The following is a 21,789-nucleotide window of genomic DNA, read 5'->3' on the forward strand; positions in this document are numbered from 1 at the left end:
GGTTGAGGATTGTTTTTAAATGGGCCTCAGGATGGATTACATAAATGCCTCACTCATACTTTAGATTATTTGGATGATGAGATTTGGAGCTTTTGAGCTGATGAGATTTAGGTAAAATTTTAGCCCTTGAGTTGATGCTCTGATAGGTTGGGATTCGGAGGGATGTTGGAATGGAGTGTGTTTTGCATATGAGATAAATGTGGATATTTGGGGGCCAGAGGGAAGGCTGTGGTAGGCTCAATAATGACACCTAAGAATATCCACATCCTAACTCCTGGAATCTGTGAATATGCCAAGCTTACATTGCAAAAGGGAGTTTGCAGATGTGATTAAGTTAAGGATCTGGAGATGGGGAAATTAACCTAGATTATCTGGGTGGGGCCAATGTAATCACAATGTATTAGAGGATCCTTATAAGAGGGAAATGGGAGAGTGAGAATGAGAGAAGAAGATGTAATGATAGCAGCAAATGTCGGAGCGATATGGGGCCATGAGCCAAAAGAATGTGGGTAGCCTCTAGGAGCTGGAAAAGGCAATGAAACAGCGGCTCTCCTAGAGCCTCCAGAAAGCACAGCCCTGCTCACGCATTTTGGACTTCCAGAATTGTAAAAGAATACATTCGTGTTGTTTTAAGTCAATCGGTTTGTGGTAATTTGTTACAGCAGCAGTAGGGAACTAATACACTAACCTGTTCCCACACCAGCTCCACACCACTCAAGCTAACCTACTTACTCTCCCACCTGGGGCCCCTTCCAGCCTTCTATCTCCTCTGGACTTCCAACTTGACATTTCTAACCAGCCTCCCACACAGGCTTCCACCAATTATTTCCTTGGCACTCCTTCACTTTTTCCTGTTTCCTGACCCTTCCCAGATCGGCATCATCCTTTAACCTGGTGATTCTTAACCCCAGCTACACATTAAAATAACTTGAGTGGAGGTGGGGGGTGATTTGTAAAAAACACTGAAGCCCCAGCCCAGACCAATTAAATCAGACTCTCTGGAGGTGGGGCTCACGCACATATGAGGTCATTGTTAAAACTCCTCAGGTGCATCCATCATTAAGAACACCTGCCAATCTGTTGCTCACGGTTTATCAAACGTTCACACGTGTAAGAATCGCCCAGAGAACTCAGACTGTAGAGGCCAGGGCCTCAGGCCCAGAGAATCTGCTTCAATACATCTGATCCTCAGATCCTGCTTTTCTAACAAGCCCCCCAGAGGTTCAGATACAGGTGGCATTTTGAACTTTGAGAGACATCTCCACAGCCCTGTCTGCTCCCTCCCCAGGAGACTCAAGTAATGGATAAGATGAATTCCTTAGATAAATCATTCTCAACCTAGGGAACTTGCTAAAAATACAGTTTCCCAGACCCCAATCCAGTTTTGTTCAACCAGGTTATGGTTAAGAAGCTCCCCAGGTGGTTCAGGAGTCTAGTGAAGTCTGAGAATCAAAGCCTCAGATCAGCGGTTCTCAAACTTGAGTATGTGACAGAATCACTAGAGGGCTTGTTAGGACAGATTGCTGGGCCCCACCTCTAGAGTTTCTGTTTTAATATTCTAGCGTGGGGCCTGATAAGTTGCACTTCTAACAAGTGCCAGGTGATACTGAAGTTGCTGATTGGAGAAACATACCTGCAGAACCACCATTTTTTTTATTGATGTTCTAAACAAAGTATTTATCCCACCCTGTGTCTCTATCCTTTCCCCCCATTCTCTTAGCCATGAAGGAGCCCAGTCAAGGAGAAAAGGCTGAGGTAAGTGTCTGAGGAAATCTTGACTTGAAGGAGCTACAAGAAGGGGGCTGTCAGCCCTGGCCCGGGTAGTTCAGTTGGTTAGAGCAGTGGTCGGCAAACTCATTAGTCAACAGAGCCAAATATCAACAGTACAGCGATTGAAATTTCTTTTGAGAGCCAAATTTTTTAAACTTCAACTTCTTCTAACGCCACTTCTTCAAAATAGACTCACACAGGCCGTGGTATTTTGTGGAAGAGCCCCACTCAAGGAGCCAAAGAGCCGCATGTGGCTCGCGAGCCGCAGTTTGCCGACCACTGGTTAGAGCATCGTTCCAATATGCCAAGGTTTGATCCCTATTTAGGGCACATACAAGAATCAACTGATGAATGCATAAATGACAAGAACAACAAATTCTCTCTCTCTCTCTCTCTCCCCGCCACTTCCTCTTCCTTTCTCTCTAAAATCAATCAATTAAAAAAAAAAAGAAAAGAAAGAAAGGGATTGTCAAAGAAGAACTTCTGATAAGCTCACCATTGGGCATCCTGGCATAACTTAACAGCCCTCTAAGGCCAGGGACAGTGGCCAAATTCCAGTGGAGAAGACAAGTTATCTGATCAATAGCTGTTAGCGTCACATATATATCCAACTCCAGCAGGACCCACCAGCACTCAAGAGCTTAAAGCTTCCCTGGCTGAGCTTCTCAGCTTCTGGTGGTAACAGGTGTGCAGGTGTAGTGAGGAATCAGAGAAAACCCGAGGTTGGAGCTGACCCTTGTCACCAAGCTAATTATGGGAAAAGCCAAACTGGAGCTATCGTGTCCTGCTTACCAATGGCAGTGACACCAGCTTATACATATGCTCTGGAGAGAGAGCTGAAGAGACTGTTTTTGTTTATAAGAGAAATTAAGGGCAATTTGCAGGTCACAGAAAAGGGGGATGAAGGGATTGGACTGGACACCCCATACCAGAGTTCTTACAAAATCCACTTCATTTTCATGCCCTGCTTGCAGAACTCGGTTATGTACTAAGTACATGTGATCTGCTCAAATGCCAGAAGTCACTTCTCAGGTCTAGGAAACTAGAAGCCAATTAACCAGATCTAGTGTCTGCTGACCCCCTTATAATCCACAGGCCAATCCACTAATTTACTGACAGTATCTAGCAGAACTGGAAAGTTTTGGAGAAATTCCAGGAGTCGGAACCACTGTCAAAGGGCTGAATAGACCTGGGGTGTTTTTTAAAAAAAACAACATGAACCCCTGAAGGTTTGGACGATGTCATCATTTGGTGATTATGGTGACAGGGAAGTTCTCCAATTGAGTGGACAGAGTCACTGAGGTTGTCAGCAGGTCTGGGTTGCCCTGTAGACACTGATCCCTAAAAGTCCACCAGTAGTAACTCTGGATTCATCAGCTACCTACTAGGTATGGCTTTAGGAAAATCACTTATGGTGAAAACTACTGTAAAATTATGCAGTATCATATCTGTCTGAAGCCAGGAGGCTAAACCAAATGATACTCTCCTTATACCCTCAGCCTGGCACCAAGTTTATCCTGTCTCCATAAAATCTGCCCATATCTGTACCCTCCCCTCTACCTCACTGCCAGTGCCCAGGTTCAGACACTCTTCAGCTCCTGGCTAACTGTAGTAGTTTCTGAACTGGTATTCCCTGCCCATAGTCTCGTGTAGGCCCGGTAATCCTCCTTTAATCAATCTTTCACACTGCTGCCTCATGCTCCAAACTCTTGAATGACTCCCCATCACAATAAGGTCTAAAGTCCTTCCTGTGGCACTCCAGGTCCTCTAGCCCCTTAGGTTCTAGCCTTACCGATCCCACCAGACTAATCACCTCTTGGCACATGCTGTTTCTTCTGCGCAGAATGTACTCTTAGCCCTCCATGATCATCTTGCACACCTTCCTGATAGCAATGCTCTCACTTAGTTATCTGTCCCCCCACTTGACCTTTGGCCCACTGAAGCTGAGACTTGGGATTTTATCTCCACACCCAGTACACAGCACAGTGCCAGGCCCATGACCAACTCTCAATGAGTGTTACATGACTGAGTGAAGGATGAATCAATGATAAATTAATATCCTGAGTGCTTTCCCAGCCCCCAAACTTCATCAACTTGGAATGAGTGCCCTTCTTTTAGAAGCCTTTAAAAAAAATGCAAACCTCCTTGGACTGGTAGCATATTAAAGTTAATGAGTTATTTTAGACCTTAACTAGGTGACCAAGCAGAACAAGGGCACTGAAGAAAAAAATGCCCAAGGATGGAGAGGGCAGCAGGGACAAACTTCACCCACATTTCCTTTTAAATGCAAATAATGTCTCATATGTACATGTGGTTTACAAAGAGAGTTCACATACTTTATTATGATGCCTCAATTCAGAAAGGTAGGTTGGATGCCTTATGTGCACATAAGGCTTGGAGATATTTGCAATACCATAGGAAAACACTTGTGACAAAATAGTCAAAGGGTAAGGACAGGATACAAAACTATGTAGAGAGTGAACACAGCTATGTAAAAAATAGGCAGAGAGAGGAAACAAATGGAAAAAAAAATACGTCAGAATGCATTCATTCAATAGATCTGTACTTGATGCCTGCCTTATTCTAGACACCATCCCCAGACATCAGCTGGGATACAGTGGTGATCAACAACACACTGTCCCTCATCGAGGGTACAATTTGCTGAGGAAAAGCACACACTAATCAAGTAATGATGCAGCAAAGGTAAAACTGCAACCGTGACAAGAGCATGGAAGAGGTAATAGTCTCATACTATAGTGAGACTGTAGACAAAACAGTGGGATTCTATATAGATACAGGCAACCTAGGAGAGTCTTCCTTGAAGAAATGATCTCTGAAGCAAAAGGAGGAACTTAACTAGTTAAAGAACGTCAGAAAGAAAGTCCCAGGCAGAAAGAACATCAGGAACCAGGGCCCTGTGGTGGGAAAGGGACTGCCCGGTAAGAGAATAGCTGAGCAGGGCAAGACTGGGAGAGCTTGATGCCGAGTGGAGCTAGAGAAGAAGTAGGGGCCAGGCCCTGCCCAAGCTAGCCAGCCTGGAGCACAAGGAGTCATTAAGCACATTTGCATTTCCAAAAGATTTTTCATTTCCCGTGTAAAGGAAGGGTTGGTGGTGCTGAAAGAGACAGAGTGATGAAAGCAGTCCATCAGGTTGGTGCCTGAGACAGGGCTAGTTTGGGGCAGGCTGAGTCTGAGGTGCCTTATGTGTGACAACTAAAAGGGGCTGCCAAGTAGACAATGAAAAATAAGAGTCTGAAGTTTAGAGGAAATGTTTGGCTGGAAATAAGCATTTGTTTATTGCTGGTACTTTAAGCCTAGGTGTGAATGAGACTGTGGGACGAAGTTGAGGGTGAGAAGAGGAGAAGGTTGTCAACAGAGCACAAAAGAGTCAGGAGGCTGTTGCTAGAGAGCCTTAGTGTTTGCAAACCAAAAACACAACTAGGCAGAGCCCAGAGTGTTCCAAGAAAGAAGGAAGAGCTGAGAGTTATAGTAAAAGGTACACTCTTGAGAAGAATCGGTCCTGCATTCTTGGCTTCTAAATTGGTCCAGGATGAAGATCTTGCAGGTTGTCTGGAAGGCCTAGATATTAAATGTCATGTGAACTTTGTTTCCCAAGTCCTTCAAAAGGTAATCGGGCACTTCAGTCCACCAACAGAGACGGCAGGGGGTTCCGTGAGCAACGCTGTCCGCTGACGCATAGGACCCAGATGTGGGCTTGGCCCCAGGCTCAGCTGAGCCTGAACCTGGCGAGGCGATGGCCAAGACCTAGAGTGGAAGATCATTTATGTTGGCTCAGCTGAGAGGAATTTGGTGAAATCCTAGACTCCATGCTGGTTGTCCTATCCCAGCAGGGAGACACGTTCCTTTTTCAGGCCGATGCTCCCAACCCATCCCTCGTCCCTGAGAGCGACGCCATTGGTGTGACTGTGGTCCTTGTCACCTGCACCTCCCGTGGGCAAGAGTTCACCTGTGTGGGCTACTACATCCAAGAGTACCCTGACCCAGAGTTGGGGGAGAACCCACCCCCAAAGCCAGACTTCTCTCAGCTCCAAAGGAACATCTCGGCCGTGAATCCCTGGGTGCCCTGTTTCCATATCAACTGGGACAACAACACAGACAGGCTGGAGGCCATAGAGAACCAGGACCCCACCCTAAGCAGCGGCCTCCCCATCAACTGTGTCCTTGTCAAGGGCTTGGGGCTCCCTGGCTGCATCCCTGGCCTCCTTCCGGAGAACTCCATGGGCTGCATCTAACTGGGGTCTAACTGGGGGATTCCAGGCCCTACCTGGGCCCAGCTAGGACTACAGGCCAGTCTCCCAACACATCGGGAGGGGGCAGTCAGGCCTCCTGGAGAGTCCTTTGGGGGCCATCTGGAGGACTTGGGCTGTCAACTACACTCAGGCCTGTCAAACTTGTCCCCGAGGAAAGATGGGGCCTAGGGTCTCTCCCAGCCTCAGTCCAGAAGGATTATCTCACCTTTATTGCCCAGGCCTATGAAAAGCAGGTACTTTAGTTCTCCATTCGCTCTAACTTGTGTCTTTTCTCTCTTCCACACATAGGCCATTGTGTCACCATGCTCCCCTATAAGTACCATTGACCCAGAGCTCTTCCCCCAGACCTCCCTGGCCTGGAGGCTTTCTTGGTCAATGGTTCCAGCCCTGTTGGGCCAAAGGCTCTGTCATTTCTTTCCCTTCCCAAACATGTGAGTAGATCTACCCAGCTTTCTGGAGTCACGAGGAATCTGGGTTAGAAGGTAAACTTGGATACAATTTCTGTCCTTTTCCCAGGACAATTTTTAGGTCTTTTCAATCCAGCAGCCACTGAAAAACTGTTTCCAAAGTATAATCAGCAAGATGCTGAGGAATGATGGTTGACTCTCCTCTCAGTCACAGCCACCTTCTTGTTACCTCCTTACTGGGTCTGGGTTTCCCTGGAGGCTGCCGCTATGGGGAGATGGCATGTTGGAGCAGCTTACCATGCTCTGTCTGTCTGTGTCAGCATCCAGGCCCCACTGCCTCTGGCTGCCTTGATCTGCCCTCTGCTAAGACCTCATGCTCTCACAGGTAATAGAGAGATTGCAGGCATGGGAAACAGTAGAGACCCTGAAAACCTCCTTCCCCTGTCATACTCTGCCATGCTCCCTGTCCCTTCGCTGCTACGTGGATGCTGTTGGTGATTACAATTTGTATATAAATGGTTTTTTATATGAAACTAGAGGCCCGATACACAAAATTCGTGCAAGGGGCTCGGCCCTCACAGCCCCAGCTACCTCGGCCAGCCCTCACAGCCCCAGTCGGCTCTTGCAGCCCCTCACAGCCCCGGCCTGGAAGGTCGTCTGGAAGGACATCCAGAAGGACATCTGGAAGGTCGTTTGGCTGTTTGGTCTAATTAGCATATTAGCTCTTTATTATATAGGATACTAGAGGCCCAGTGCATGAAATTCATGCACAGGTAGGGTCTCTAGGCCTGGTCAGCAAACAGGGCCGATTGGGGCCTTCCGGCTGCTGGCTGGGGTCTTCCTTTGTTCCATGCCGCCCCCTGGTGGTCAGTACATGTCATAGCGAGCAGTCGAACTCCCAGTGGGTGGAATTCCCAGTGGGTGGAACTCCCAAGGGGAAAATTTGCATATTAGCCTTTTATTATATAGGATGTTTGGTTGAGGGAAAAAGGTAATCAGAGGGTTATCTATAGGAGATAGATATAGATGTACATATAGGTACAGATAGAGATACAGAGACAGATAGAGATAAGAGAGAGATAGAGATAGAGATAGAGATAGAGATAGAGATAGAGATAGAGATAGAGATAGAGATAGAGATCATCTCCAGGCATAATTGGAGAGTTCAAATGTTTAAGTTTCCAGGCTGTTGAAGTAAGAGTAGAATACTTTCCTCATGCCTCAGCCTACTTGATTTTAGTAATTTAACAGCTTGACTATAGTGACTCCATTTTGTTCTTCACTCTTTCCTCAAAGTATAGGATCAAGTCTTGGGGACTCAATATTTGGAGTCAAGTAGAAGAGGTTGAGACTGCAAAGGAGACCCAAGAAGCCAAAAGTGTTAACAATGACTGTGGAATGCTATGGAAGCATTGTACATTTATAGTTCCCTTTACAATTGAGTGGAAATTTTTAAAGAAAAAAAAAACCTTTTATGACTCCTGATGTTAATTAACTTTCTAGATTTTGAAATAGTACCTGAGGGCAAGAGGTGATATTCTAAATATTTTACTAGCAGGACTTCGGAGCACCAACACTTTGATGGCAGCTGGAGGAGAAAGGGGTCTCAGAGGCCCCTGCTAGGCCCCTGCCAGGCGCTAACTCTGTGATTGCTGGATCCCAAAGAAGTGCAGAGAAGCTGGGTGGCAGGGGACAACATGGAGGGGATCTTGGGACAGCTGCTATTTAGTGATTGAGTAGTACTTACTACTGAATACTAGCAGTGCCTAAGGATCCTTACCAGGAATCTCCCCTCCCCCCCCCCCCCCCCCGACACACACACATGCACACTCTCTGCTTGCTCATTTCCCCCAAACTCTTTTATCTACCACAGCAATTTATTCATCATTTCTTGTGAACTCCTTGCGTTTTCACATCTTCATGATCTGCCCTATGCCTAGAATGCCTTTCTTCTTATTTGGCAAATTTCTTTGAATCTTTGAAGACCAAGGTAAAATATCACCTCCTCTGTAAAATCCTCCTTGACTTCCCAAGGCAAAATTATTTGCTTTCTCATCATCATTCCATGCACTTTATACATACTTCCCCCCCAAATATGTTTGTATTGATTTTTATTGTTTATATAGTATAACCATTTTATTCATTTATTTTAAATATATTTTTATTGATTTCAGAGAGGAAGGAGAGGGAGAGAGAGATAGAAACATCAATGATGAGAATCATCATTGATCAGCTGCCTCCTACATGCCCCCTACTGGGGACCCCCACAACCCTTGACCGGAATGGAACCTGGAACACTTTAGTCTGCATGCTGCTGCTCTATCTACTGAGCCAAACCGGCTAGGGCATCTGCCTCCTGTATGCTCCTTCTGGGGATCAAGGCCACAACCGGGGAAAGAGGTCAGTGACCTCATGGTGCATGGGACAATGCTTAACCAGCTGAGCCACCCCGGCCAAGATGTGTCAGGTCCAGTCCGATGACTGAACCGGGCTGAGGTAGGGAGGTGGGAATTGAGAAATAGAAAGAATAAGAGAAACAAAAGCAAGAGAAACAACAGCGGGGTCAGGAGGTCCAAGAACTCTCGGGGAGCTCTGGCGACTTTTATTAGTAATACAGTGCTTTTTATACATAAGACACTAAGCAGGGAATCACTCACAAGGAAAACATTCTTTGTTTCTCTAAAATCACTACTGGAGGGATAAGTTGAAGGACAGGTCTCTTGTTACAATAAATCTCACTAACTGGAATACATATTTCTTGGTCAGCCATGAAAGTAGCTCTTATCCTACTGATAGCAGTCATATAAAAAAACCCTGGGAAAGCTCTGTAGGCAGGGGCTGCTCTCGTTATACTGATTAGTTGCCATCCAAACAGGCCTGGGAAATCTGTGCGGGTAGGAGGCCAGCCTTGCTAGCCCCTACAGGTGCAAGGACCGGGTCAACTTATATCTGGCTCCCACAAAGATGATGCTTTCTTTTCTTTTTTTAAGAGAGGAGAAGGGAGAAAAGGAGAAAGAAACATTGATTTGTTGTTCCACTTACATTAGTTGATTCTTGTATGTGCCCCGACCAAGGATTAAACCCACAGTCCTGCTAGAGGCGACCAACTGAGCTACTCAGTCAGGGATACATACTTTTACTATAACATTTATCAGATTGAATGGTGGTCATGGTTCTGTCTCCTTCACAAAGTTGTGAGCTCCTTGAGAACCAGGACTATGTCCCACTCATTTTTGTATTCCAGCATCTAACAGTACCTGATATCTAGGTACTTAGACTTTTTTTAAGATTTGTTGAATGAGTCGCAAAGGGACTGCAAGGTCAGAATGGGGCCTAGGTTATCTTTCCTCCCAATGTGCTACTGAAAACTCAGCAACTGTACCGATACATGCTACAACACGGATGAAACGGAAAAACATTATGGGAAGTAAAAGAAGTCTGTCACAAAAGACCACATATTATATGAGTCTATGTGTATGAAATGTCCAGAATAGGAAAACCTATAGAGACAGAAAGTAGATGAGGGGCCGATGAGATTGAGGAGAACAAGAGAATCACTGCTAAGGGGTTTGTTTGTTTTTTGAGATGATGAAAATGTTCTAAAATTGACTGTGGTGAGTGTTGCAGAACTCTGTGAATATGCTAAAAATCTTGAGTTGTATACATTAAATGGGTGAGTTTTTTGGTAAGTGTATTATATCTCAATAATACTGTGCGGGTTTTTTATGATTTTTAATTGAATTTTTAGAGAGAGAGGAAGGAGAGGGAGAGAGAGAGAGAAACATCCATGTGAAAGTGAACGATCAATAGCCTGCCTCCTGCACGCCCCCTACTTGGGATTGAGCCCACAACCCCACCATGTGCCCTGACCAGGAATTGAACCAGCAATCTTTTGGTGCAGGAGACGACGCCCAACCAACTGAGCCACACCAGCCAGGGCAAATACTGTTTGGTTTTTTTTTGGAGTTTTAAAATTATTTTATTTTTAAATTAAAAAAATAATACTGCTATTTTAAAAATAGCTCTCACTGTGTCTGATTCAAAGGGAAGGCTCAAATGTTTTCTGCTAGGGAAGAAGGTGGACACACTGGGGATGAGTTTGGAGGGGTGCGCGCAGGGATGTGGTTGCTGTGGAGGGTTGGTTTGAGGAACGCAGAGTATAAGTGGAAATCAAGTTGAGTCCTGATAATGGAATGGTCTACAGAACATTTCAGAAGGAGGAGTTCTGGTGAAAACGGAAACCACTTCAATGAAATCAGGTTTCAACAAGAAAGGCTGAGGTTAGCTCGAGAAGGTGGTTTTCCTTTGAAACTGGTGGCTCCGTGTGGTCTCCTTTAAGAGGAAAGGACTATAATCTAGGTAAGGGGGTGAAATCCTGATACACTTACCCTGGACCCCCAGCATCCTTGAAGGAGGGACCTCGGAAGGAGGGCCGCTCTCCTTTCCTCAGTTGGGCCCTGCTGACAGGTCAGATGTCACCGTGCTTGGCTCGGGCACTCTGCAGACAGCTGCCTGGCTCTGCCACTTGCCAGCTGCATTGCCTTGAGCAAGTCCCTCAACCTCTCTGTGCCTCCATTTTCTCTACTGTAAAATGGGGCCAATGATAACACCTCCCTTCTATGGTTTTTGTGAGGATTAAACCAGATAATCTGTGAAGAACTTAATACAGTGTCCAGTGCAGGGTGAGCACTGGAAGAAGGCAGTCCCTACAGCGAGGGGCAGGGTCGTGTCGGGAGCCATGAAACTGGTTGTGGAGGAGTCGCTGTCTGCCAGCCCTGAGTGACGTCCACAATTCAGGGAAGAGGCAGCAGCTGGCTGGGGGTCGGGGTGGCGGCTGGGAAACGGTCTGAAGAGAGTTAGCAGTGTCATTGCTCAATGCAACCAGTGGAGCTCACACTTCCTGTTTTCAGTGTCTGTGAGCCCTGGTGCTAGAGCTCTCATGTTGGAACAGGATCTTCTTGGCCCCTGGGGGGAATGCAGAGCTTGAGCAGCAACTCAGTGTGGGCTGGGCCCCTTAGCTTCACAGCACGCCTTTCCTTTCCTAGCAAGTTTCAGCTCACACAAAACACACCAATGCAATCCTAGGGTGGTAGAGGGGAGTGGGGTCCATTCAATTCCACAAGAACTTACGTGGCTTTGTGGTAATAGCCACCATTTCTGTGCCTTTACTAGGTGCCAGGATTATGCTGAGAGATTTATGAGCTCATGAATCCTTATAATAATCCCAGGAGGTAGATAGTATTACCTCTTTTAAGATGAGGAAACAGAGGCACAGAGAGGTTAAGATTCTTTCCTAAATCACACAGCTAGTGTTAGAGCCAGGATTCTAGTCCTGGCCACCGGACTCCAAAATCCATGCTCTGAAACCACTACATCATACTGAATGAGACAACGTGCTAGATTATGGGGATTAAAGACTATTTGGGCGCTTTCCTTCCACCTGCAGTGGATGGTCAGTCAGCTTCCTGATCAAGAGGAACAGGCAGATGTACAGCACCGAACCCAATAATCTGAAGGCCCACAACTCCTTTCGCTACAACAGTGTGATTCACCGCAAGACAGTGGGCGTGGAGCCTGCGGCCCACGGCAAAGGTGTGGCGGTCACCAGGAAGCGGAGAATCGGGTAGTGAAAGCCGGCCACCTCCTACATGCGGACCACCATCAACAAGAACGCAGGGCCCGGCACCTGATCCACAGGAACAAGTACCGCCCGGATGGGCCCAGGGCCGCCCTGCGCAGGGCCAGCCGCCCGCTGTGCAGCCAGAAGCCCGTGAAGGTGAGAAGGAAGCGCCGCCCCACCAAGAGCTCCTGAGCACCCTCCACCCCCAAAGCAACCAAGGTATCAGCCAGCTTTCCAGAAACAAAAACAAAAAGCTGAATACTCTGGGTCCTTGCCCTCCCGGGGCCCTAGGGAGCCCAGGAGACCTGGCACCCCCAAACCCCACGCAGAAAACTGACTGTTTGTACAGAGAACACATGCTGGCCACATCTTGAATTTACTGGGCACTGCACATAACCTGGCCAATTGTCCCCAAAAGATATTCACTCAGGGTGCTTATCGGAAACACCTGAGCTCTTCAAACCCAGAGCCTGGCACCAGCCCTGACCTGCATCACAATCTCTGTGGGTGGAATATAGGCACGTTTATTTTTTAAAAAGCCTCTCAGGTGAGAAACACTGCCAAACCCATTAACATCGCTTGGAAACTCCAGTATTTGGGCTTCCAACCCTGTCTCCCAGCCTGCCTTCTATACTCTAGTTCTTTCAAAGCTGATATTTGGTTCAAAACATATGCGCACCTCCATTAGGATACCAACCAGTGTCAGACTCTGAGCCACCTGATCGTAAGAATAGCAATGGCAGGTCATGAGCTCCATTAACATATTGAGAAAACTCAGCACTAGCCCCACACAGTTAATGGGCAGTTATGTTTTCTGTTCCCTGAATGCCAACAGACTCAAGCTAAGCTGGGTTTTGGATCAATAATTTTTACTCAGACAGGTGTTCTGCTTGGTTGAGGTCAGCCCTGGGTTGTTGGGGACAGAGTGAAGAGAATATGGTGAGACTAAGACTAAAGAGGATCACCACGCACAGTCATACAAGATGTGCACTGCGCAAAAGCATCAGGCAGAGGAGGGCATTGCGGGGTTGATACCCAGCCTGCACACCATGGACCAAACTGTGGGTCCCTGGCTTACTCCTTTTGTGCCTATGTGCTGTGGAGGGCCTAACCTAGAACTCTCCTAGCTACTTCCCAACGCCCCGTTAACTCCAGAGATGCAGCCCCAAAAGAAACTCTGGGGTACATGCCACCAAGGCCATTTCCTGCTTTTTATGCTCCCCAACTCCCTCCCATACCAACACCAGGGAAGAACAAAAGTCTTTAGAAAAATCACATTTTATTAATCATCTTTATTCAAAATTATAAAAATAGATATAAATAAAAATAGCAGAATATAATTAAATATTCAGTGTACAGGAGTGGTCCTCACCCCACTCAGTGAGGATTGGATGCATTTGGCTGAAAGGTCAGAAGGGATAAGTGTCCAAGAAAGGGACATTTATGTGATAGTGAAACTGAAGTTTTCATGCTGGTCACGAGCCATGCCCAGAATGATACATTCATAGGCATCATCACATGCGAGACCCAAGAGGCCTCAGGAGTGACCCATGACCTCTCCTGACAGGCCATTCTATGCGGCACCATAGTCCATACAGTTTAGGGAAATATCTAGACTTATAGTTAGACACAGGAACACCAGCTCTTACTCATTCTGACTCCTCACAGCCTGAGCACAAGTGTGCAAATATACACATGCATATATAATATTTCCTGATACATTCATGGAATGTCAGAGCCCTACCCTCAAGTTATTAATGTCCCTGCTCCCCAAACCACTGTTCCCACATTGGCCAAGCTCCCTCAAGAGACCTCAGTTCTGTTGCACTTCCTAATGGGGAAATGATTCATTTCCCAATAATAGGCCTCACGAATGTCCTCTGTTGGGGGAGCTACCTCTCCTTCCCAAGCATAGAAGATGTCATTTTTATCTCCAGAAAAAAACAAACTACTGGTCAGTACCATCCTGGATCAGGACCACCCCTCCATCCTGGCCAGAGGGGATCTGGGCATCCAGCACCCAGTCCTGAATCTGAGGATAAAGCCATTGTTGCTCACCCTGGTGGGCAGCACAAGCAAAACCACCTCTGCAGAGCCTCTCCTCCTCAGTCCCTTCCTTATATGTGGCTGGTGCAGATGGAGCGACTGCAAAAATGACGGTCAGCGTGGGAGTGGGTGATGCTCCTCTCCTCCCGTGGCTCCCTGGGGCCCCCAGAGGGCTAGGCCATTCAGAGGGCTAGGCCATTCTCTTCCCCGGTGTTAGTGCGGATCCAGGACAGGTAGCGTGAGACCCTCGTGTAGACACCCGGCTTGTCCTTCATGGCACATTCACGGCCCCAGCTCACAATCCCAGTCAGAGTCAGGCGGTCTTGGATGGGGCAGACCAGGGGCCCCCCTGAGTCTCCCTGTTAAGCCAAGAACACAAACAGTGAGCCCTGGAAGAAGTTAGGAAGGGGGCCGTCGGATCCTACTACCCAATCATACCCAAGAGAGAAGGGAGAGTTTTCCAAAGTCAAAGTCCTTAGTGACTCCCCATTTCCTACCACATCAAGTTCAAAATCCTCTGGTTGGCTTTCAAAGCCCTATTATCTGCCACTATTCCACCTACATTCCCAGACCCCACCTCTCTCCCATCCTGGAATATGCTGTGCTCACTCTCATTTTTGCATCTTGCAACTGACATGCTCTCCAGTCTTCCCTCTGCCTCCTCAAGTCCCTGTTGAGCCACATTCTCTTTACAGCCTCCCCTCCGTGACCATCTAATTGGCACTCAGCTCCCTCTCCTAAACATCTGATCATTTATAATTAACACCACACTCTGAACACTGAGCTATGTTATTTTCTATTGTTTCTTCTTAGTCCTCCTCTCTCCCCGCATCTGAAGTGCCTAGCACAGAGACAGGCTGACAAGTGTTTGGTAAAAACGTAAGAATTGGTTTAAACCTAAAACTTGAGCTCCTGATTCTGGCTTCTTGGGGCTCTGGCTGGAGAGGCTCAGGAGCCCTGGAGAGATCTGGGGATAATGGAGAGAAATGCTTAGAACTCTCACCTGGCAAGAATCTGACTTCCACTCTGGGTCAGCAGCACACAGCATTTTGGTGGTGACTTCAGAGCCATAGTAGTGGGGCTGCTGACACTGCCGGTGGGAAATCAGTTCCACAGAAGTCATTTTCAGCTGCTCTGGATAGAGATAGTCGGCTAGATGGAAGAAACGTGGAGAATTTTACGTTACGATGTGTCTGCCCAGCCCTTCTACTGGGACTCTCTGCCAGGGAGGGGACCAAAAAGTATTCCTACCAGGGAAAGCCCCTATTCTTTTCCCACCCAAATCTGAGCTTTTACCCCAGTTATAGCCCCTCACCCTCCACTTATTTACCTTTATGGTTCACCATTCCCTAAACAATGATCCCCACTCCATCTCTGGACCCATCTGCTACCTCCCAATGCTCCTTCTCTATCTCCACAGTCCTCCCTTCATCAAGCGGAGCTCACTTCCAGGTGACAACACTCCCCCAGGACCTCCAGCCAGCCCCAAAGGTCACTTACAGGTATTCTCCTTTCCAAAGCCAGCGATCTCACAGCTTGTGCCAAAACGAGCATCTCCATACATTGGGGGCAGGCAGATGGTCTGTATGGACCGGGATGGCTGTGCACACTGGCCCGAGTCGGAAATGATCTTCAGCAAGGCTGGGGGAAGGAGGAAGAGGTCAGAGGGGAAAGATCACCAGCTGGTCAGGAGGTCACCATCTCTGCTGTCTATCCCTAGGTGAGTTAGGGTCAGAGGTCATCCTGGGAGGTGTGCTGGTAGGATGAAGCAAGTTTCCCTTGTCCCATGCCTCATGGGCTTTGTTCCAGCCACTGACAAAGGCCTGGGCAGCCAGGGCTCCTGCACACAGCTGTATGAGAGTTTTTTTCCCTACAAAAAGCCCTGACTGAGGTAGCTGGGCTGAAATTCAGCCCAATGCTCTGCCTGCGTTCTCTATCCTGGGACAGAGTCTGCCTCCAGCAAAGGAAGGGGCATCCCAGCCTAAGCCACTGCCCACAGGGCCACTGCCACCCAGGGAGGGCTACGTGTTTGGAAATTCGGGGACTCTACAGGGGAGGCCCCTAACCCCTTCCCCACTGCTCCCTTTGTTGTGTAAAGTGGGGTCCTCAGGTTCCCCTTCAACCTCAACCTCCCACTTGAGTCTCTTTTTGAACCCCTCCTCTCTGGGTCACCCTCATGATAGCAGATGAGGGTTTTCCACTCACCTATATCATTGTGGTGAGCAAGAGTGTCAGCGCTGTAGTCCTCATGCAAGATGAGCGTTTGCACCTGGAACTTCATCTCCCCCGGTGTATTGGAGTTAAGCTTTGACCGACCCAGGTAGACAATGTAGTCCTGCTTCTTTTGGTAATTACTGTGGGAAAGGAGGAGCTGTCACTTCCAAGCCCTCCCCACCACAGTGACCTTGGAGCATGACTTGTCCCCAAGGCTCTGAGAGGGTAGAATTGAAATGAAATCCTTTGCCGGGAAGGAGAAAGGGATGTGTTTGGGGTATGGCAGGAGGGCCAGGGAGAAGAGACAGAGGGACGTACATGAAGCAGTGTGTGGCGCTGACCACCCAGCAGGGACTGATGAGGCTGCCCCCGCATACGTAGGTGACAGAACCTCCGCGGTGCTTCCTATAGATGGCTGCAAACCAAGGCTGGTTCTCAATGCTGGTGAATTCTCCCCCGACAATCTTAAAGCGCGGCCTCAGAGCCTTCTGACCACACTGAAACTCTGCTTTGGCAGGAGGATTTCTTCCTGGAGGAGAAAGAGAGGGGTGTCTTGGTAAGATGGGTAGGATGAAGTGTCCCCCTCCTCATCCTCTGACCTCCCAGCTTTGGGGGGCCAGGCAGGCCTCCATCCTCATCCCTCCTGTGATGGAATCAGATGACACATGAATGCGTCCCCTTTCACCCGCTATCATAAACAGGTTGGTGACACTTTCACTCACTTAAAGAGCAGTCGTTCACCATACACTCTTGGATATGCTGCTTCAGGCCAACCTGCACATAGCACCAGGGCTTTCTCTGGTTGTCTGGGTTCCTGGCAACACAGATGGGAGAGGGGTGTCATTTCAACAGAATGTCTTTCCTGCATCCTCCCCTCCAAGAAAGACTCAGCCAGAGGCCTTGCTATTCTCATGTTATGGCCAGCACTCTGGAAGCACCAGGGCGTGTTCATAAGGGCTTCTGTGAGGCCATGGGGAAGGTCCTTGCTGCCCCCACCTCACCTGCAGTAATTGTGCTTCCCCAGGCCCAGCTGGAGAGCATCAGGTCTGAGGGCATGGTACGTCTTCAGAAGGACATTGGCAGAGTTCCAGGCCAGGCAAGGCCGGCCCATGAAGTCGGTGTTGGCTTTCCCTCGGTAAGAATGACCATCTCCCCGGTAGCAAGTTGCCGACGTATCTACGGAAGGATGTGAGGATGAGAGAATATCAGAAAGAGAAGGAGGTTCAGACAGGCATTTTAGAGATCATGCCAGGCCTCGGTGACTTCAGCCCTGGTAGAAGACACTAGAAAGTCTCCTTCCATCCCACTTCACATATGTGCAGCCACAGCTTACAAGACAATGTGTGTTTACGTGTTTGACTCTGCCCTCCCAATGCTGAGGGAGCAGCTGTCTACCACTAGGTCAGTTAGGGTCAGAGGTCATCCTGGGAGGTGTGCTGGTAGGATGCAATGTGTCTATCACATTGCATAGGGATGACGCCCCCCACTCCACCCCCACCTCCTACCCCTGCCTGCTCTTGCATCCTACTCATCTCTCCCTGCCGCCAAATCTCTTGTGCCCCCTCCTCCCAGACAGAGTAAGGATCTCCATACCTATCTCACAGTGCTCCCCCTGGAATTTCTTTGGGCAGTTGCATCGATGAATGTTGGAGAAGTACTTGTAGGACACACATGTGCCTCCATTCAGACAGCCACAGTTTGCTGAAAATCACAAAGGTGGGGGTGGGTAAGCAAGGAGCATGGGAGGAGGTAAGGGGGGAGCCGGCCCTGCATCAGGGACAGGGAAGGGCTGTCTCCTGAGGCTTCTCCAAGATGTGTTTGTGCAGCCAGATATTGTGCAAGGGATGGATACTCACATGCACCAGATTCCGCATGAACATCATGGCTGTCCTGGAAAAGACAGGGGGAGGGGAAAAGGTCACCAAAGGTCCCACACCCCTGGGGCCTCAGGGTGTGGATAAACTGGCCCCAATCCCAGAACTCATCCTTCCCTACAGCCCCCTCTCTCCTCACCCTGGTCATATCTAACTAGCCCTCAAATGGAAGATCGATCATAGGTTTCCAGAGAAGAGAAGTGGATTGACTCAAGCAAGCTTCCCAGATCAGGTGGCACAGGCTGGGGCCGTTCCAAAGGCTTCTTCCTCTCTAGCCTGCAAGTGCGAGCTCCCCTGGTTCCCGAGGTCCCCTCGGCCACACCTGTCCTCTTTCCCCGGAGGGTCTGGCCCTGCTGTGGATGGGATGGGGGCGGGGGAGGGGGGGTGAGCTCCCTACCAGCCCCTGCCTTCCCCTGGCGCTGTTCGGGGGGTCCTGCAAGCCCCCTCCCACCGCCAGGAGTCCAAGCAGGGACGCCGCTTACTTCGCAGTTGCTCACGACCAGAGCGCAGAGGAGCAGGCACGCCCGCGGGATTCTCATGGTGGCGAGGCTGGGGCTCCAGACAGCGGCCTGCGCGGGAAGGAGAAGTCAGGGGAGACGCCGAGGAGTGAGGAGCGCGCCGCCGGGCGGGTCACTGCGGCTCCGGGCGGTGGCCCTAGGTCACCTGCGGGGCGAGCCCGCGGTCGCCTCTCCGCTCCGGGATTCAGGGGCTCGGCGCCGCGGGGACCGGCACCCGCAGGGGACGCATGGGCACGCGGGGCGGAGACGGCGCGCAGCCGGGCAGCCGGGTTGGGGGAAGGGAAGCCGCAGGAGCGGGGCGCGCATCCTCCCAGCGCCGCAGGGGCGGCCTGCACTCACCGGCGGCGGCGGCGGCGGGGGCGGCGCGGACGGGTGGACGGGGTGCTGCTCGCCGGGTTCTGGGCTCCGGAGTCCCCGCTGTGAGCTACCCCGCGGCGCGGGCTGTATATTAAGACCCGCCCAGGCGCTGGCCCCGCCCCGGCCCGGCCCCGATCGTCCCGTCCACTCCCTTCCCCTCCCCGACCCGGACCCTGCGCGCTTCCTCGACTGGGACTGAGCGCGAGCAGCAGCGCGGTCCCGGCGGTGGGGACGACCGGGGTCTGAGCTGATTGACACAGAGGCACCTACATCCCCAGGCCTGGGCCCCGCCCAGGGCAGCCCACCCACCACCCACACCCAGTGCGGAGAGGAGGGGCCCCGGGGAGCTCCGATGCCTCCCCTGTGCAGCTCCGATGCCTCCCCCGGGTCCCTAGGTGCGCTCTTCTCCAACCTTCCCGCCTGGGCCTCCACCTGCCCAGGAGCGAGCGTGAGAACCAGGGTCTCATGGCTGTGAAGTCTTTTTCTCAGTGTGAAGTGCACGTGTCACGTCCTCGCTGAAAACACAGACAAAACACTTGGTAACAGAGGCTGCTTAGGTCGAATGCCGGCTCTCCCCAAAATTATCAACCCAACCCATGGATGAGACAAAGCCCAGACCTCGGTGAGGGAGTTTGGTTAGTGTATGAGGAAGCGGGGAAGGCGAGGTCGGATTTTATTGAGAATTTGCAGTTTGGGCTAAGGGCATTCTTTGGAAGTGAGGGCTGGTTTGGCGGGGGGATTGAACAAAAAGGAAAGTGAGGATTAGATTGGGGTCTTGATACAATATTGTAGTATTGTGAAAACAAAGTCTTAGGGCACAAACTGTTGATGCTTTCTTTCTATTGGAAGTGTTGACAGGTCTTTCAGGGAGTTCCTATAATGAACAATCCATTTATTAATTTTTTTTGTTTTAAATAGATTTTTATTGATTTCAGAAAGGAAAGGAGAGATAGAAACATCAATGTTGAGAGAAGCATTGATCCGTTGCCTCCTGCACACCCCCTACAGGGGATGGAGCCCACAACCCAGGCATGTGCCCTAATGGGGAATCAAATCCTGAGCTCCTGGTTCATTGGTGGAAGCTCTACCACTGAGCCATCCATTTATATGCCTGGGCCAGAGTACAGTTGGTTAATGAAGACAATGGGATAGTAAAGTCTTATTGATGTAGACTGTGAGCTGTAGATCGGGTAGGAAGTTCCGTTTTCACCTCTGAGGAGAGGATTTGGGGAACTGGAGGACAAGAAAGAAAAGATTTCTTTAACACTGTTTACGTTTTTGAAAACACATCTTTGTATCATCCATTCCAAAAAGATAATGACAGATTTTCAAATGCATGTTTATTTAGTGTTCTATTCCATCACAGGGCATTGTTTCTCATAAGATAAAGTAATTGCTTGTCAAATAAGACTGACCTCCAGTAAGACTGACCATGTATAAAACACTCAGCCTGCTCTTCTTGAGCAAAGGCAAAGAGTTTTGTACACAGGCACATGCACATATCCCTCTGGCATAGTTGAAGGAGCACAGTGGGGACTCTGGGGTTCATTCACCCCCCCCACACACACACACACACACACCTTTCCCTGAGTATTGGGGACCTGGGTTTGGGGGTCACTTGGATCCTACCCACCAAGACTATCCCCCTTGATGGGAGAGGAGAGGTCTGAGTCCCTGTAAACTCACTAGAGAACCAAGACCACACCCAAGACTTGGTCTCTCTCCCTGCTACACCTGCAGCATTTTGCTGCCTGGCAAACCTGGACCTTGAGTCTGGCTCCACTTGAGAGGGACAGGTGGAGGAGGGAAGAGACAGTGCCAGACCTCTTTGCTCTGTTCCAGCCAGAGGTCTCGGGATGCCAGCCTCTGCCTGCGGAAAGTGTAAGTTAACCATCCAGCTATAGGGAGGCAGATGACCCACTGTCCTCCAGAGAGAGTTTTTCTGCACCCGCCCAGCTAACCGGCTAAGCTGCCAGCCTCCAGGAGGATGGACTGAGTCAGAGGTGCTCTATACTTCTCAGAGCGGCCTCACTACTTCCTCTAAGCTGGTGACATGTTTTGTTTGGATTTAGAATCCATTAATTGTAAATAAACGTGATCAGAATGTAAACAGGGATGTTGCAGCCTTAGGACTTACCCCGAAACTCAGGTTAGTGATCAGGAAATTCCCAGCAGACTGCCATGATTCACAGAGCTCCCCAGCAGCTCTCATGACTCCAGATTACTTGGCTGGAGGCTGTCATGCTGATTTTCGAGAGCAGGATGACTTCATTTCCTCCCCAACAAAGAGGCTTGGAGACCGTTATGCAGCCAGCATGACACCCCTCTACTCCTTCCTTCCCTCTGCGGCCTCCTCACCTGGCTGAACAACGCTGGGGCCTCCAACTCTTCACAAAACTTCCCTTCCACGCTGTGACCTTTGAGCTCTCTGAAATCCCTGTGTCCATCTTTTGTCTTTCAATTCTTTCAGGACAGAAACTACATCTTAACTATCTTTGTCTCTCCCTCAGCATTTGTGCATCCCTGTTCACACAGGTGCTTTCTTATGAATGAATCGGTGAACTAGTGGACATATAGAGCTCTGGGCACTTTGGAAGTTTTCTGCCTCTCTCTCTCACTTCTTTTTTGCCATTAAAAAAAATAATAATAATAATACTGGCATTGTTTCTGTCCTGTGCTAAAAAGCACTTTGCAACAAATGGTTCCTCTTTA

The 21,789-nt window shown here is 49.2% G+C and overlaps 1 protein-coding gene and 2 pseudogenes across 1 annotated transcript; 2 read left to right on the forward strand and 1 right to left on the reverse strand.

Annotated features, from left to right (window-relative positions):
* Positions 1–1,722: 1,722 nt before the first annotated feature.
* Positions 1,723–6,023, forward strand: LOC129152091 (histone chaperone ASF1B-like; annotated as a pseudogene).
* A 5,808-nt stretch (positions 6,024–11,831) lies between these two features.
* LOC129152092 (60S ribosomal protein L28-like) lies at positions 11,832–12,260 on the forward strand (annotated as a pseudogene).
* A 1,080-nt stretch (positions 12,261–13,340) lies between these two features.
* PLAU (plasminogen activator, urokinase) lies at positions 13,341–19,149 on the reverse strand. The gene is made up of 11 exons (XM_054728705.1): positions 19,060–19,149; positions 18,685–18,771; positions 18,185–18,218; positions 17,922–18,029; positions 17,330–17,504; positions 17,051–17,142; positions 16,647–16,857; positions 16,320–16,468; positions 15,615–15,755; positions 15,118–15,266; positions 13,341–14,473 (listed from the first exon to the last, which is right to left on the reverse strand). Exons 2-11 carry the CDS (start codon positions 18,739–18,741, stop codon positions 14,297–14,299), a joined length of 1,293 nt encoding a protein of 430 aa, XP_054584680.1. The 5' UTR covers positions 18,742–18,771; positions 19,060–19,149; the 3' UTR covers positions 13,341–14,296.
* Positions 19,150–21,789: the final 2,640 nt, after the last annotated feature.

This window comes from Eptesicus fuscus, chromosome 17 (genome assembly GCF_027574615.1).
Source record: "Eptesicus fuscus isolate TK198812 chromosome 17, DD_ASM_mEF_20220401, whole genome shotgun sequence".
Classification (NCBI taxonomy): domain Eukaryota; kingdom Metazoa; phylum Chordata; class Mammalia; order Chiroptera; family Vespertilionidae; genus Eptesicus; species Eptesicus fuscus.

Excerpts from the sequence above, each read along its gene's own strand:
- PLAU (XM_054728705.1), bottom strand. The coding sequence starts at position 18,741 with ATGAGAATCCCGCGGGCGTGCCTGCTCCTCTGCGCTCTGGTCGTGAGC. Across the intron at positions 18,219-18,684 it reads TGGTCGTGAGCAACTGCGAA|GACAGCCATGATGTTCATGC; the intron begins GTAAGCGGCGTC and ends TGTCTTTTCCAG. Across the intron at positions 16,469-16,646 it reads AGCGCCACACACTGCTTCAT|TAATTACCAAAAGAAGCAGG; the intron begins GTACGTCCCTCT and ends CCTTTCCCACAG.